We start from the raw sequence: 19338 nt of genomic DNA, 5'->3' as shown, positions 1-19338 counted from the left end.
AGCCAAGTGTGACTATAAACTGTGGCATTTACGAGGGGTGTAGCTAGCCCACTTATGCGTACCTTTCCCACTTTGGACACAAAACCCTGCTTGCGAAGACCTGTTGAGGCAAGTGAAATCAAAATCAAAATCGAACCAAATTCGACGACTGGCACCCATGCAACCTTCCTTCATTGGACACTAAACTCTGCTTGCGAAGACCTGTTGGGGCAAGTGAAATCGAAACTGAACCAAATTCAATGACTGGCACCCGTGCCAGTGGAGCACTAACAGCACCATCTGAGCGGGATCACTGCCAGAGCAGCTGTCTGGCTTCCGTGCTGGTGGCATGTAAAAAGCACCATTTGAGCGTGATCGTTACCATCGTCACCTTACTAGCACTTGTGCCGGTGGCACGTGAACAAAACATTCGAGCGAGGTCGTTGCCAGTGCCACTGGACTGACTACTGTGCTGGTGGCATGTAAAAAACATCATTTGAGCGTAGCCATTGCCAGTACCGCCAGACTGGCCCTCATGCTGGTGGCACGTAAAAGCACCCACTACACTCTTGGAGTGGTTGGCGTTAGGAAGGGCATCCAGCTGTAGAAACTCTGCCAGATCAGATTGGAGCCTGGTGCAGCCATCTGGTTCGCCAGTCCTTAGTCAAATAGTCCATGCTAGAATGGAAAGCGGACGTTAAACGATGATGATGATGATGATATACATACACACATTTACTGCTGTATTTTTGGAAACTATGTGAGGGGGAAATAGTTTGCAAATATACAAACCAAAAGGCAGCTGTGGTGTTGTTAATTATTTTAAACTTGAAGTATCTGTGTCTATCTAATTAGTTACCAAAAATTCATATAAGTACAAACCGTTAACCGAAATAGTTAGAACTAGTAATCAAAGGTTATAAATAATAAACTGTAACATGTCAGTAGAAGTAAGGCTAAGACTACATGTAATCCTGTATTATAGGACTAGATATCATTGCATCTCTGATTGTTTGTCCATCTCTCTTTACATCCACCCACAATAAAACTTTTCGCACTCTCTACCTCAACAAACCAAACTACATCTCATCCGTTTCTCACGTTTCCTTTTTTCATGCACTATGCTTATCTCTCACTCCCCAATCCTGTCCTCACTGCCCTGCTCACTGCCCTGCTCACTGTATCATCGCTATCTCATCCTCCCATTCCCATTTATATACCCAGGTTTTCACCAGTCACTGCATTTCCCACCTCCACACTCTCTACATCCATTTGAAGTCTCTACTTCCTACTCACATGCTTCTTTGGCAATACCACACAGCCACTCCTATATACATATATATATATATATATATACGCACGCACACACACACACACACACACACACACACACACACAACCAGAAATGACTATGATGAAAGTAACATTAATTCTCTAGATCATACAATTTTTTTCAATCAATGAATGGGCTGATTGAGTAAACCTATCAATAACGAACCTATAATTACTACTGGAAACAGCTGTAAGTCGAATTTACTACAGTAAGAAATATGTACTGACTATTATTTATGCCTTGCCTTTATATCTATCTATCTATCTAACTGTCTATCTATATAGGAGTGGCTGTGTGGTAAGAAGCTTGCTTACCAACCACATGATTCTGGGTTCAGTCCCACTGCATAGCATCTTGGGCAAGTGTCTTCTACTATAGCCTCGGGCCGACCAAAGCCTTGTGAGTGGATTTAGTAGACAGAAACTGAAAGAAGCCCATAGTATATATATATATGTGTGTGTATATATATATATATATATATATATATATGTATGTATGTGTTTGTTGTTTGTGTCTGTGTTTGTACATACATATTGTTTTTGGTTTACATCTAGGTCTCCTGCCAATTGGTTTGGCTTGAGGAATCTGTCATGTAATTCTTTCCTCTGACATTCTTATCACATGTCCATAGTACCATTTGAGCATGATCATTACCAGTGTCGCCTTACTGGCACTTGTGCTGGTGGCATGTGAACAAAACATTTGAGCGAGGTCGTTGCTAGTGCCGCTGGACTGACTCCTGTGCAGGTGGCACATAAAAACACCATTTGAGCGTGGCCATTGCCAGTACCGCCAGACTGGCCCTCAGTGATGAAAAATAGGGCTTGAACAAAACTGACTGAATATTGCCAAGAGATGTAAGCTTGTTTTATAGATCTCAAAAAGGCATATGACAGTATGCTATGGAACATGCTGTGATGGTCTTTGCAGAAGTTTGAGATTAATGAGCAGCTTCTGGTTTCTGTGAAATATCTTTACCAATGTTCAAATGTCTGTGTTTGGGTAAATGATGCTATGCTGAAATTTTTTAATATGGATGTTGGACTTTGGCAGGGGTGTATATTGTCACCTCTCCTGTTCATAATTTTTATGAATTGGATTTACATGCACAGCAGTTGTGAAAGTGGTCTCACAGTTGGTGTGTGTAGGACTGGTCTTGTGATATTTGCAGATGACACGGTGCTACTTGGCTCATCAGAAGATATTCTCCAGCATGCACCGAATGGGTTCACTGCTGAGTGTATATATATATATATATACATATATATATATATATATGTTGGAGTTCGGAAGGGCATCCGGTCATAGAAACCAAACCAAATCAGACTGGAACTTAGTGCAGCTCCCCTGCTTGCCAGCTCTGATCAAACTGTCCAATCTATGCCAACATGGAAAACAAACATTAAAGGATAATGATGATATATATATATATATATATATATATGTATGTATGTATGTATGTATGTATGTATGTATGTGTATGTGGAAATTACTAGAAATTTGTGGACCCTATTGCAATGGAACAAGACTGTATAAATTGTGTATGGCAGAAAGATATATTATCCTCATGAACTCACATGAGCCAGGAGGCTACCTGAACTCCAGGATGGAAGTGTGGGGAGTTGTCCACGTTTTCGCAAATTTTTACTTCAGAATTGGAAAACATAGCTATCAAGCAAAGGAAGACAACTCGCCCGGCCATAATTTTTTAAGAGGAACATTTCTTGAACTATCACTGGTGTTCTTGTGTTTAAAAAAGCATTCTTTGCAGAGAACGGTTATCGTTTAGAGAAACTGAAGAAATGTCTAGTTCACGCTAGATATGAAGCCTATGGTTTTTTTCTTAAACTATTATGTTACACATACAAATATATATATATATATATATATATATATATATATCTTAATATATAAAGCTGAAGTTGTGTGTCTGTGTGAAGCCTTTTTGAAAGTTTATAGAAATCCACATTTTCCACTTTTTTGTAAAAATTTTTACATCAATGGAATTTTCTCGATCTGAACTTTCCAGTGCAGTAATTAGATTTTTAAAATTCCGATTACTTTGTGTGATTTAAGGGAGATTTGGCTGTTGTTTCTAGCAACTTTTATATTTCATCCCTTCTACCTGGAACGCCATTCTTACACACGTGCTCAACATAAAAATATAGAGAGTAAGAGTAAAAGAGGGAGAGAGAGAGAAAGTGATACATACAACGTCATAGATTAAACTTTCATCTCAGTATTCTTTACCTATTTTTCATAACATAGATACGTAAAAACACACACAACGACACGTACATGACCTGTGACAACAACATACACATTGCTCTCAATCTCTATTCATTTCTCCCCCTCTTCCTCTCTCGCTCTCTCAAACGTATACACGTGCAAGTAAACACAATCATTCACATCGTGGTATATTTACAAAACATTGATGGCATAACTACAGAGTCGTCCATATTTGTTTCATTTTTCTCTATTATGTGCTTATGTGCATCCTTAGATTTCTAATGAAGAAATAGGCAGTGAAGAGAAGCAGTCATAAGAAAACTTTTAACTACCCCTATTCCTTTCTCTCCCCCTCTCTACCTCTTCCTCTCTCGCTCTCTCAAAAGCATACACGTGCAAGTACACAATCATTCCGTAAAATATAACTCATGCTCATCAATGTTTTGTAAATTTACCACGATTTTCACTAGGGTGTTAGGGTTAGGGTTTTTGGGTCAGGTTTAGGGTTTAGGATTGTTACGGTTATGTTTTTTAGGGTTAGGGTTTAGGGTTAGTGTTAGGGTTAGTGTTAGGATTAGGTTTAGGATTAGGGTTGGGTAATCGTGCGGGTGTTAATCTGAAAAATTACAGATATGTGAAAAGTACCGACCCTGCCATCTATTATAACTTTCGTTCTGTTTAATATATACATAGATTATGCCTCCAAAGAAGAGATTTTACTGGGGGAAAGACAGCAGCCGGTTTAAAATGACAACCACAGACTGCAGCAATTCACCACATTCCAGTAGCTACTTTGAACATAATGCAAAATGGTGCATTAACACCTTCTGCCCAATCTGATAGAATTCTGGCAAAACTGTTTAGCAACAGATCGCCAGCAATTGCTTCATCACAAATTGCCATCCTAGCACCTGTGAAATGGGATTACCCTGCTATGTATAATCAGGGCAGCGCAAAAAGTTGTTTTGCACAAGCATTTCTATAGCCAATTACACGGATGAAATTTACGTATGCTTAATAATTTTACGCAAAACAGCCTTCAGACTTTCCCTATTAATTTCATCGTCTTTTGAATTATGAACATATTTACATCATAAGGGTTTTTTCGTTGTAAGGCTTTCTTTTTTAGTTGATTTTCAGCTAGCAAGACTTATCGTAGATGGCATAATAAGTCACACCCGGACAAGGTCGGGTTATACTGCTAGTATATATATTTGTATTGATAAAAAGTGTAGGTGGCATACGAGTGGGTATATATTTATAAAAAAGAAGTTTGAAAACGCCACTACATAAAATAAATTTTAATTTTCTCAGAGATATTTTACATGTTTCGGTTCTTGAAAAAACGAACCTAATCAAAAATACATATTTTAAATACATATATATATATATATATATATATATATATATATATATATATATATAGTGAGAGAGAGAGAGAGAGAGAGAGAGAGAGAGAGAGAGAGAGAGAGAGAGAGAGAAAGAAAGAAATGTATATCATCATCACCATTTAACATGTTTTTCTTTGCTGGCATGGATTGAATGGTTTAATAGGATGTGGAAAGCCAGATGAGTGCAATACTTTGACATGATTTCGACATGTATTCGGTGACTGGATATTCTTTCTAACACCAAACACTTTACAGAGTGTGCTGGGTGCTTTTTACATGGCAGCAGAACTAGTGAGGTCACCAAGTAACTTGCAACACAAGCCCTTCCTCAACTGACAGGGCATGTAGTATTGAGGACAGTAGCTTTATGCCTGGTGATGAGAAGTTAAAATAAGATAGAGGGATAGGAACAGGTGTCATGCTGTAGGGGTGATATATAGGCTACCCCAGTAGGGATTAAAAGAGGATGGTAGTGAAAATCTATCAGGATGCACCCTCAAGTTACAAGCACATGAATATAAGAGATATGGGTAAGTTCGTATGAGTGTAAAATGAGAGTAGCAGAAGATTAGAAATGTTGAACTGAAGGAGATGCAGTAAGTGGTGAACATGGTGGTGTTGATGGTGGAGTTTCAGGGAATGTCACTTGGAGAGAAAGGTAGAGGAAGTGGGTGTGAGTCTGGGAGGTAATGGGTGGCAGCAAAGTTAATGTGAAGTGTATTTGTGTGTGTTTGTGTATGTGTGGGGTGGGTTATGAGAAAGATACACAATGCCAGGAACAAAGTGAGAGGTACATAAGGATGTAAATAGTGGGAGATGAAATCAGGTAACAGGAAGGTTGATTGCCATTGGTAAAATGAGAACTTGTACAGAGAAAAAGGAGTGGTGGAAGGGGCATTTAGTGGAAAAATAAGGTGGTATGGGATGATACTGAGAATGCATGAGAAAAAAAAGTGTTTTTAGGAAGGGTGAACAGTAGGGGGATGAAATATGTGCTGTTCTACTCTCATGATTTTAGCAGCTGAGTAAATTGTGCTATAGTCAGATGGGTGACGGTAAGGAGTGTTGTAGGAGGGGATGGTGTTAAAAAGATGAGTTGTGGAAGAAGATGTTAGGAAGGGAAAAGAGAGAGAGATTCATCATAGATAGATTGGATGCAGGGACATAGGCGGCATAAATGATGTACTTTTAAGGGCTTGTTTTTGCCTGGATGGAAGGACTTCTCAAGCACTGCAAATCCCTAATCATCTCAGTCCTTCGTCATCTCTTCAGTGAGGTTTAGCATCAGGAAATCCTTCTTCACTACTTCATCCCATGTCTTTCTGGGTCTCCCTCTTTCACAGATTTCATTCACATTTAGTGATTCACACTTCTTTACACAACTCTCCTTATCTATATGCACACATGACCACATCAATGTGGTCTTCTCTCTTGCACATAATTATCTGATTTCTCATGTGCCCAATTTTTCTCTTAACACATATACACTTTGTCATATATTTACACTGACATAGCATATCCAGTGGAGCATGCTAGCTTTGTTTCTTTCAAGCCTTCACATATCCTCTGCATTCACAGCTCATGTTTTGTTACTATGTATCATTGCCATTCATACACAGACAGCATTATACATTCTGCCTTTTACTCTGGGAGAGAGACCCTTTATTGCCAACAGAGGTAATAGTTCTTTGAACTTTTTTCCATTCTATTCTTATTCTGGCAACTATACTGTTGGAGCATCCTCCCCCACTGCTAATTAAATCATCTACATAACAGAAACTATCCACAAACAATAGGGAGCCTTTAGGGCATTTCAGAAAATTTATTTCCCATGTGTTCTTAGTGTTTATTGTTCCTGTGCATCTTCCACATACAAACACTACTTTTTCCATTAATCTTCTTGTGAATCCACTGTACTTATTGTGTGTCCATAGCTTGCACTGGTTATACCATATGGAATTCCTGCCGACACCTCTCCTACACGTCAAGCAGATCCATTTACTGAAGTCTTACCTGTTTTCCTGTTTACTAGAACTTTGGTCTTTGCTAAGTTTACTTTAAGGCTTGGATTTTTTTTTTTCTAATCTATTACAGATTCTGCTATGAGAATGAAATCCAGCATATAGTAGTTCTCAAGGGTAGCCATTCTTACATTCCTCTGTCAAGGCCTAAAGGAAAATGAGGAATAGGAGGAGTCTGAGAACCAAGCCGTGGTACTCCTACACGTGCTCTAAATTCATCACAGTACTCATGGCTTATATAACTTTCACAAACCATTTGTTTACCCCTAGCTTCTTAAGAGGCCACCAGATCAGAGAACAGTGTACCCTGAAGAAAGCTTTCTTCAGATCAACAAATGCCGAAGTTCAGTGACTCATTTTAGATAGATTCTTCATCTGCAGTTGTCTTATTAAGAAAATGGCTTCAGTAGTACTTCTCCCATAGATAAAATTGAATTGCATCTCATTTAATCTAATTCTGTTCCTAAATAGTTGGGCTATAACTCTCTCTGTAATTTCCAAAATCTGGTTCAGTAATTTGATAACTCTGTAATTATTACAACCTAAAGTATTTTCTTTACTCTTGCAGTAACTGTCTATAACTATGTATGTATGTATGTATGCATGTATGTATGCATGTAAGCATGTATGTGTGTGTGTGTTTTTGTATGTGTGCGTGCGTATACATGAGTATGTGGAGTGAGAGAGAGGGAGAGAGACATATATGTATGTGAGTGTGTATATATATATATATATTTCTTTAAATTGTTTCAGCTTAAAAGCTGCAGTCATACTGGGGCACCACCTCTAAAAATATAGAATGCTTCACGAATTTACATGTCATCCTTGCTCAGGGGCCACGATAATCTTTATATTGTACCAGTTTTAGAATATGTACTGCCATACATATGTGTGTGTATATATATATATATATATATATATATATATATATACACACACACATAATAAATAATATATATATATATACATAATAAATAATATATATATATATATATATATATATATATATATATATATATATATACACATACATGTATATATACTATTTATTATTATTATTTAATTGAACGCCACACATATTCATTTCCAAGTAAGTTTATATATATATATATATATATATATACACACACATATATATATTCTATTCTTTTATTTGTTTCAGTCATTTGACTGTGGCTATGCTTGAGCACCACCTTTAGTCGAGCAAATCGACCCCAGGACTTATTCCTTGTAAGCCTAGTACTTATTCTGTCAGTTTCTTTTGCCGAACTGCTAAGTTACGGGGACATAAACTCACCAGCATTGGTTGACAAGCGATGTTGCGGGGGCAAATAGAGACACATGCGTTAGGAAGGGCATCCAGCTGTAGAAACTCTGCCAAATTAGATTGGAGCCTGGTGTTGCCATCCGGTTTCACCAGTCCTCAGTCAAATCGTCCAACCCATGCTAGCATGGAAGGCGGACGTTAAACGATGATGATGATGATGATGAAACACCACTACATTACTTATGAAAAAGGACATTGCTTAAATGGCAGCCATTTCCAGCTTCGCACACCCATGCTCTTTCCAAAACTTGCAGCATAACACCTTCAAGAGTTTCAGATCTTACTTCTCTGATTTCTCTATTGATGTTCTCCTTCAGTTCTACCAGGGTCTGCAGTTTGTTGATGTAAGCCCTCTCTTTCAGGTATTTCCACAAGAAAAGATCCAGGGTAGTCGAGTCTGCGGTGTGTGAAGGCCAGTTGACATTGCCATAGCGGGAGATTATTCTCTCTCCAAAGCACTGCCGTAGCAAATGCATTGTTTCTTTTGCAGTATGAGCAGTTGCCCCATCTTGCTGGAACCATGTGTGAAGTCTACTCTGAATGGCCTTCACGTTCCCTAGACTTGACTAGCTCGGATTTTTTCTTGTGGGGATACCTGAAAGAGAAGGTTCATGTCAACAAACCAGAGATCCTGATGCAACTGAAGAACATCAGTAGAGAAATCAGAGAAGTGGGGTCTGAAACTCTTGAGGGTGTTATGGTGCAAGTTTTGGAAAGAGCATGGGCACATGAAACTGAAAATGGCTGCCATTTGAGCGATGTCATTTTTCATATGTGATGTAGTGGTGTTGCAAAATTTGACTTGTGTATATTAATTTCCATTATGTCCTTTATATTGTGTCAACATTTCATGCATTTATTTGTAAAGTTAAAGAAGTTACTAAAAATTGAAATCCATCAGTGTCTTTTGGGACACCTTGCATATATATATGTGTGTATATATATATATATATATATATATATATATATATATGGCTGTGTGGTAAGTAGCTTGCTTACCGACCACATGGTTTCGGGTTCAGTTCCACTGCATGGCACCCTGGGCAAGTGTCTTCTGCTATAGCCTCAGGCCAACCAAAGCCTTGTGAGTGAATTTGGTAGATGGAAACTGAAAGAAGCACGTCGTATATATGTATATGTATATATGTGTGTGTGTGTGTGTGTGTGTGTGTTTGTGTATCTGTGTTTGTCCCCCCACCCAACATCACTTGACATCCAATGCTGGTATGTTTATGTCCCTGTAACTTAGAGGTTCAGCAAAGAGAAACCGATAGAATAAGTACTAGGCGGTGCTCCAGCATGGCTGCAGTCAAATGACTGAAACAAGTAAAAGAGTATATATATATACATACATATATATACACACACATGTATATATATACATATATACACACACATATATATACACATATATATATTTACATATATATATATATATATAAATACACATACACACACATATACATCATCATCATCATCATCATTTAATGTCTGTCTTTCCATGCTAGCATGGATACACACGCACACACACACACACACCCATATATATGCATATATATATATTAGAAGGTTTTAGGAAACAACAAATCAGGATCTTGCAAATTGAGTGATGACGTTATGAAAAATTTAACCAATCATGTCATTCAACAACTGCACATAAAAACCTTTGATTGAGGTCAGTCAAAATTTCTGAGAAATGCAAACCTGTTTCTTGAAAATCAACCAAGCTTTTGATCATGCTTCCACCCATTTTCACTACTTACTGTATTTCCCTCTACCCATCTTCCACTCATCTCTCACACTTCCTGCAAGTTTAGTTACCCAACCATTCCAATTCCCCTAATTCATCTTCCAGTAACTTGAAACGTCTTCACCACTATCCCCCTTCTCCTGCAACTGGCAGAAGCATCCAACTCCCCATACAACATATAGTTTAACATCTCATCACCTGACATAAGGCCACCTCCTTCAATTCTACTTCTTCCTTCTCAGTTGAGTTACTTGGTAATCTCACTTGAGCTAGTACCACATAAAAAAAAAAAAAACACTCAGTGAAGTCTGTAAAGGGGTTGGTGTGAGAAAGGGTATCCTGTGTCATTTCTTATAACTTGTTTTGGCTTTATACATACATATATTCAACAGATGAGATCCAGAGATTCTCAGTATAGAAGACAGTAGTGCTCAAATGATTCAAACTTAGATTCCAATGTCTTTATGGGGTAAAGCATGGCTGTTATATATATTTAATTTGTTTATCTGCATGCATACATACATACATACATATTGTCATCATTTAACGTCTGCTTTCCATGCTAGCATGGGTTGGACGATTTGATTGAGGACTGGTGAAACCAGATGGCTACACCAGGCTCCAATCTGATTTGGCAGAGTTTCTACAGCTGGATGCCCTTCCTAATGCCAACCACTCAGAGAATGTAGTGGGTGCTTTTATGTGCCACCTGCACAGGAGCCAGTCCAGCGGCACTGGCAACGATCTTGCTCGAATATGTATGTATATGTGTGTGCGTGTGTCTATAGATATATGTATATTCATTTTACACGAGCGTGCTTGTGTGTGTGTGGTATGAACATGTCTCTACATGTATATGTCTCTACATGTACATGTCTCCTTCAACATACACACACACACAAGAGAGAGAACTTGCATAGATGTAGGAGGCAAAGGGTTGTGGTGGGAGTAGGGATAGCTTCCTCGAATTCCGTTGTTTTTTTCCTTTTTTTTTCACTTTTTTTTTTATCAAGAAACATAACTAACAAATGGAAGAAGACATAGACAGGCAGACGCTGGGGGTGGGGACATGCATGGATTGTGGATGTATCACAAGACAGACAGACAGAGAGACATGTTAGGTAAAAGCCAAAGACATGGGAAGACGGTACCGAAATAGAAGAAGAAGAATAAGAAGAAAAGAAAGAAAGACAGAAGACACTGTAAGGAAAGTAAAAAAAAAAAAATATAGGTCAGACATAGACAAGTAAAACATGAAGAAGGAAAAGAAAATGTCCAGATTTCTTTAGAATATTTGTTGCGACATCTGGCCTGAATATGCATAAAGGACATTCTGTTGGCCAGACTGCTCTGTTGACAAGATGTTATTTGCTAATGTGGTATATGCTTCGTCAAGTTCCTCCACTGCATTTTCTCCCATTATAGCATTGGGGTTCATCCCTTTCTCTCCTTTGGCAGGCTCTCTGTATTTTTGTAAGTATAACTTCAAAGGATCGACATAATTGTCGAAGCCCAAGGTAAACATAGCAAACAAGATATCTTCACCGTTGATGGTTTTTCGTTTCTCATGTTGACATCTTTCACTGGCCTCGCTTGTGATAAAACTTATAAATTCTGAAACACATTCCTGTACACATTCTTTAGCATCTTTAGCAATTTTACCGGTTCTTGGAATTGATTTTTTCATGATTCTGGCGACATTAGCAATTGGAAGGAAGCGGTCCTGTTCTCGTAGAGGTTCGTCCATACGGAAATCGCCTTCACCTTCTCCTGATGATACCATTCCCTCATCATCGTCGCCATATTGGCTAGTTCCAGGAATAAAAGATTCTTTTAGGACAGAAGCATCACCGGTGCCGTCACTTGAACTGGCATCCATTCTTGAAAACTGTGTTGATGAAGGACGATGGATGAGTTTTCGTCAAGTTGGTTGGTCAATGAAAGGAACCAGTGAGAAAGCTGCACCATTAAAAAAAGCCACAGAAATCCACCAACCAAACCAGATCACAACTGTATTTAATTAATTAAATTCATGTTTGATTCACTAGACTGTTGATTAACAGCCCAGTCAAGATGGTATTTTCTTCATCACCTACTCATGTATTTGCACACATCTTCAAAATGACTTTTTGAAATGAACTTCCATTATGCAGCTGAGGAGTACATTTTGATTGCACATCTTATGTGGTGTTCTTACTACATAAATAAATGAAGTTTGTACGAAACGTACGTACTGCTATAACCTAATGCACTTTTCTTGCTTTTCTTCAAAATATATATATATATATCATCATCATCATCATCATCATCATCGTTTAACGTCCACTTTCCATGCTAGCATGGATTGGACGATTTGACTGAGGACTGGTGAAACCGGATGGCAACACCAGGCTCCAATCTAATTTGGCAGAGTTTCTACAGCTGGATGCCCTTCCTAACGCCAACCACTCAGAGAGTGTAGTGGGTGCTTTTACGTGTCACCCGCACGAAAACGGCCACGCTCGAAATGGTGTCTTTTATGTGCCACCCGCACAAGAGCCATGTATATACATATAGAATATGTGGGTTTAGTTCAATTATCAGGGTTCCAAGACAGGAGTTAGGGATCCATTTTAGTTTTCCAATTTAGCAGATATATATTTGTGAAAGAGGATAACAAACGCAGTGGTATAACAAGCATCTCAAGTCATATACATTATTTTATATTATTCTTAAATTAGTTGAGGTCTTACAGCTGTTTCTGGGATATCCCAAGTGATAGGCAAGTATGCCTGAATATGGGGTATTCTGTCATGAGAGACAAGTAGAGAACATATGACAGATCTAGACATGGAAATAGTCAGATAAAAGATTTAGACATGGAAAATTCGCAGATGAGCGATGAAACAAAAGAGTAGAGAGTAAAGAAATAAGGATATAAGTTCACAGTTCATTTTATACACACACACACACAGATTATAATATATGTATGTATACATATATATATATATACATTTGTATATATATATATATATATATATATACACATACATACATGTATATACATATACATGACGACCGCTCCATCTTGACAGACGATAGCCATCCCATCAACAATCCACACATATCATCACGCAGTACAGTCACTTCGTTGGTGAGCCCTCAAGTGACTTTGAAGTCCGGCTGCTGAGCGACAAGGTCTACAGCACAGATGACAAATGTTCAAGCCTCTTGATCCTTGCTCGCTGGTATCTGATTCTAAGGAAATACCTCTGTGAAGAGACATATGCTGGTTCACAGAGGCATTTCCTTAGAATCAGATACATATACATACATATATAAATACATGTATATACATACACACACACACGCACTCACACACACACACACACACACACACACACACACACACACACACACACATATATATATATATATATATATATATATATATATATATATATATATATACACATACACACACACACACACATATATATATATGGTGAGTAAATGGAGCTACAGATCTTGCCTGTAGCATCTTATTCCACCAGTATGTATATATACGTATATTTGAATGTGTATCTCTATACTTGCAGATGAGCAGAGTAACACAAATGAATAGGCACTTTTAAAGACCTATAAGAATACATGGAACTACGAATGTAGATATCTGTGGTTGAGTCTTCAGGCAATCCCACTATATACAATGTAGTTAGTTCCTGATACAATAGTAGAAGAAGGCTTCTTCAGTATTATGGCTATTTCACACAAAAACATTGATCAAATAATAACTAAAATTAAGTTTTCATCTCAAGATTCAAATGCATTCGACTGCAAGCCTCCTGCAGCACTACTTACTTATACAAATGCACATGCACACATGTGCACGTGCGTGTACACACACACACACACACACACAGAGTCTCAAACATCTGTAGCCTTCTGTAGTGGTAGTACAATTATATATAGCAATAGTTTATGCACATTAGTACACCTGGGAGTAATTTTAGTAGTAGTAGTAGCAGGGACATGCAAAATATCAACTCCTACTGAGCAGATCTATGATCAAAGGAATTTCAACTGTGACCATTCCATGTTTTTAAAGTTATCTAGGACTGCATTCACATTTCCTTCTTCATTTAAGAAAGTAGGGTATAATTTGAGTGAGATTAAGCAGCCATTTCTAGCATTCTAAGCTACTGACTGCATGGAATCCCCCTCACTGGCTCGAGTTCTACTGATAATGTACATGACTGGTGAAGTTACAGTTGTGCTGGTAGCACACATAATTGGCAAGAGAATTTAAACACAGAATGCTTAATACATATTCTCTGGAGAAAATCTTTGGGTAATTTCATAAAAAGGAAAATTTATGTTGCTACATTCTACTTGTCTGAATTCAATATAGTTTTCACAGTAAAATAAACTTCACTACCACAACATGTAATGTTCTACAAATATTCTACAGTATCAGTAAAGTAAGCTATAAAAGGCCTGTTTTATAATATTAATGGAAATATATTGAGTATTAGATTTGGAAAACATAATTACACATTGAATACATTGTAGTAACAAGATATTTTCAAGTTTCGTATGTGATGTAAAGAAACCATAGGCAGTGTTCTTCATAGTTACTTCATGAAAGATGAGATATCACCAATATATCTAGAAGCACATGTGCAACATGATGATGATGGCAATAATAATGCTCATGATGTGGTGTAGTAATGATACAAGGAAATCAAACTGGCATACCTTCTACCAAAGACACCTCGTTAACATAAAATGAATAAATGGAATCAGAGATATAGAACATAACATTGTGAGACATGTGAAAACAATCAACAGATGCTACGTGTGTCCATAAATAAGGAAATATTGAAGCATTACTGTAATCCAATGATGTTTCACTTACTGGACACCTGCAACAAGTTGTTTCCTCCTCTGATGTGATAACCAATAACAGAGACTGACAGATATGTCTTCAAAGACAGACAGAATGGTTAGATTTCTCTATCTTTTCTTCAGTTATATTGAAGAGTAGTTTTCAACATGCAAAGAATTTTATTATAGATGTTGATAATTAAATAACTTTCAACTGATGCCATTCCAGTTGAGTCACTTATGTGTTCTTCAGTCGTATACATTCATATCACTCCTTAATCCAAAAATCAACTAGATGTTAGTAACAAGCTTTTAATTGTTGATTAATATCGTTGAACACGTCGTTAAAATACTTAATAATTTTAAAGTTGATAATCAGAATTAATTATGTTTGGAATTGGTAAATTTATAAAAAACAAAACAAAAACAAAAACAAAGTGTATAAACAGTAAATATTATGATCACTTTTGACATTTCACTTTCTTGCCAAGCCTGTATAATGTAGTCACTACAGAACATAGAATACAAAGCAGTCTGAGAAATCATCATCATCATCGTTTAACGTCCGCTTTCCATGCTAGCATGGGTTGGACGATTTGACTGAGGACTGGTGAAACCGGATGGCAACACCAGGCTCCAGTCTAATTTGGCAGAGTTTCTACAGCTGGATGCCCTTCCTAACGCCAACCACTCAGAGAGTGTAGTGGGTGCTTTTACGTGTCACCCGCACGAAAACGGCCACGCTTGAAATGGTGTCTTTTATGTGCCACCTGCACAAGCCAGTCCAGGGGCACTGGCAACGATCTCGCTCGAAAATCCTACGGGAGCCAGTCAGGCGGTACTGGCAACGGCCACGCTCAAAATGGTGCATCTCATGTGCCACCCGCACAAGAACCAGTCCAGGGGCACTGGCAACGATCTTACTTGGCTTGCCGGGTCTTCTCACGCACAGCACATTTCCAAAGTATGTATGAAAATTCTGAGTATCAATAGTTATCAAGTAGAAAAGATAGGACTATTTTTGTGAGCTTGCCTCTTAGTCATATTTGCAGTTCAATAAATTATACAGCAATAAATATGAATTGTTAGATATAAATCTTCTGCTTCGTTCACTCCATAATTATGCAAATCCAAAGAGAGCTTGAATGTGAGGACTACAATGTTGCTTTTGAAATGACGAGCTTTTTAAAGTATCAGATAGTGGCCCATCACGAAATGTGAAAGGTTGCATTATGCAACAGTTACGATTCTTTTCTAAAGTTGCTAACATGAAAAGTTGGGTTTGGTCAGTGTTGTGTGGCACAGTAATCCCAGTCAGTGTCAGGAACTAGAATATAAAATACTAAACCAATAATTTCTTGACATTTCATGGCATTGGATGGGATTTAGAACAGAGAACAGAATAATTGATTCAACACCCTCAACTAATCAGCATTGGACAGAAAATTTTTTATGCTGTCTCTTTCTCTCTCTCTCTCCTTTTCGTATATGCTTCCTTGATTTCTCTTCCTCCAAATTTTTAACAACTGACCTCTGATTTCACAATATAGGTTTTAACACCACTTAATAAATCTAACACACTTTAGATTATTATTGTTATTGTTGCTACTACTACTACTACTGTTGTTGTTGTAACTTAGTACATCCTACTACTTCATCTGCTTTACTGTAGGTCTTAATAGCATGTCAGTCTCACTTAGTAATTCTATTTTATTTTTGATAGGCATAATTTGACTGAATATATTTGATGTTCTCTGCAGAGAATTTCTAAGTTATATATATATGAATGATATGTGTATTTGACAGGTAGCATTGAGAAGAAAAAGAGAGAATGGAATTACTAAGAAAGAAGGATAAAGAGTAACGTTGAAAAGAAAAATAGGAAAGTGGAAGAGAGTAACACTGAGAAGAAAGGAAGAGATAAGAATGGTTAGAAATGTAAAAAGGGAATGAGGAAAGAAAGAAGAGGGCAAGAATAAATGTTTCGTATTCTTTATATATTTTCTACAAAGGGCCAAGTGACTTTTTTTGTTCATTGGTTTCAAAAAAAAGTCACTTGGCCCTTTGTAGAAAATATATAAAGAATACAAAACATTTATTCTTGCCCTCTTCTTTCTTTCCTCATTCCCTTTTTACATTTCTAACCATTCTTATCTCTTCCTTTCTTCTCAGTGTTACTCTTTTCCACTTTCCTATATATATATATATATATATATATATAAAAAATATATAAATACAAATATGTTAATTTCACACTGGTGGGTGACCATAGCTGTGAGCAGTAATCCAGACGGCTGAGAACAAATGTCTTCCAGAGGACCATCATGGTTTCCTTATCTCTGGTTCTGAATGTTCTCAGGATCCATCCAGCCATTCGTCTGCACTTTGTCGCCATCCTGGTAATGTGTACTTGGAAAGAGGTATCATCACTCATGTCGATACCCAGGTCTCTCACTGATTTAGGCTCTGGGATTGAAATTCCCTGCGGACCAGTGTACTCAGTAAGTTTCATATTCAGTTTTGGATGTTGGTAGTGCAGAGCTTTGAATTTTTCAGCATTAAACTGCATATTATTATCCTCAGCCCATCTGTAAATCGAGTCCAACTCCTGCTGCAGATGTGCAACATCACTGGAGTTCTGTATTTTCTGCGAGACTTTCATATTGTCTGCATAGCTTGCAAGGGTGGCTATCCGGGCACATGAGGGCGACTATAAAAAGCAATGGTCCCAAGACAGTGCCCTGTGAAACACCGCTCACTATTTGTGTTTTCATAGAGGTGTCTCCTCCATTAGCCATTATTGCCTGACTTCTATCTTTCAGAAAGTCATGTAACCACTTGGTGAAGAATGGAGTTTGATGTAGCTACCCTTCTTTGCACCTCTTGCTAGCTCAAGACTGAAATTTTGTGGGGAGAGCACTAGTTGATTGCATCGACCCCAGTGTTTCACTGGTACTTAATTTTATTGACTTCAAAAGGATGAAAGGCAAAGACAATCAACCTCAACAGAATTTGAACTCAGAACATAAGGATGGACGAAATGCCACTAAGCGTCTTGCTTAATGTGCTAACGATTTTGCCAGCTCCATACCTTATCGATAATAATAATAATAATCCTTTCTGCTATAGGTACAAGGCCTGAATTTTGGAAGGACAGGAATAAGTCAATTGCACCAACCCCAGTACTAAGTTGGTACTTATTTTATTGACCCCAAAAGGGTGAAAGGCAAAGTCGACCTTGGTGGACTGTGAACTCATAACATTAGGATGGGTGAAACACTGATAAGCATTTTGCTTGGTGTGCTAACAATTTTGCCAGCTCACCGCCTTATCAATAATAGTAATTCTTTCTACTAAAGGCAAAAGGACTGAAATTTGGGGCGAGGGGACTAGTCATTAACATCGACCCCAGTGTTTCTTAATTTATCTTAATTTATCAACCCCAAAAGGATGAAAGGTAAAGTCAACTTCGGCAGAATTTGAACTCAGAACATAGTGACAGGTGAAATACAACTAAACATTTCTTCCAGCCTGCTAATGACTCTACTCGTTCGCCGCATTATCAATAATAATAATAATTTCTAAGATAGGCATAAAGCACAGAAACTTTTCTATGGCAGAATAACAGTTGATTATATTGACTTCAGTATGTGATTGATACATTAATTTATGTACCCCAGAAGAACAAAAGGTGAAGCTGACTTCAACTGAATTTGAACTAACAACATGAAGAACTAACTAAATACTGCAATTTTTCCTTACATAATAATGATATCAAAAATATAGTTGGAATGGGTTTTTTTTTTTTGCTACAGGCTCTCTATCAATATATTAACTTTATTTGTTTTCCAGGTTTTATTTGCAGAAATTTGACAACTATCCAAAGACCAGGAAGATTGCCATTCCCTTCATTTGGTGATTACTTCTCAAAGAAATCTTGGTATTCGCATCTGTTATTGGTATGTTCTCTTGTGTGTATCAACGAATATATATATACATGTGTGCATTTGTGTGTTTATACATGCATGTGTTTCTGTGTGTGCCTTTTCTTCTGTAATGGAAGACGACTTTTTCAAAAAGACCAGGCTGGCTGAACAATGTTTCATGTAATTATGGCATGATACACAAACAGATTTATAGCTAATTATGTCTTAACAGTTTATTGTATATTACAAGGTGGGTCAAAAGTACCAGCTGAGCACTGGGGTTGATATAATTGCCTTACCTATCACCCCCGAACTTTCTGGCCTTGTGTCAAAATTTGAAATCAATAGTTCAAACAGAAGGCCTGAAATTTTGAGGAAGTGGGTTAATCAATTAAATCGACTCCACCACTTGGCTTGACAGGTAGATTATTTTAGAGAACTTGACAGAATGAAAGGCTAAGCTGACCGTAGCAGGATTTGAAATATAACAATTACAACAATAACAATGATAATCCT

At 37.5% G+C, this 19338-nt stretch overlaps 1 protein-coding gene and 1 pseudogene across 13 annotated transcripts in view; one reads left to right on the top strand and one right to left on the bottom strand.

Annotated features, from left to right (window-relative positions):
- Positions 1-19338, top strand: part of LOC106875622 (3-oxo-5-alpha-steroid 4-dehydrogenase 1) — a 70859-nt gene that overhangs the window by 51003 nt on the left and 518 nt on the right. For 11 of the 13 annotated variants that reach the window (XM_089359550.1, XM_014923849.3, XM_014923844.3 and 8 more), the window contains one exon: positions 18749-18855. In XM_089359550.1, coding sequence (XP_089215676.1) covers positions 18749-18815 — 67 coding nt within the window. In that variant the 3' untranslated portion in view covers positions 18816-18855. Of the gene's footprint in view, positions 1-11734; positions 12278-18748; positions 18856-19338 lie in introns of those variants that run through there. The other 2 variants (XM_089359552.1, XM_089359551.1) reach the window with 1 other exon arrangement.
- On the bottom strand, positions 7742-7838 carry LOC128249139 (U6 spliceosomal RNA; annotated as a pseudogene).

Source organism: Octopus bimaculoides, chromosome 11 (genome assembly GCF_046866305.1).
Source record: "Octopus bimaculoides isolate indiv1 chromosome 11, ASM4686630v1, whole genome shotgun sequence".
NCBI classification, from domain to species: Eukaryota; Metazoa; Mollusca; class Cephalopoda; order Octopoda; family Octopodidae; genus Octopus; species Octopus bimaculoides.
The sequence above is the reverse complement of the archived record's forward strand: the minus strand, read 5'-3'. Positions and strand labels throughout refer to the sequence as shown.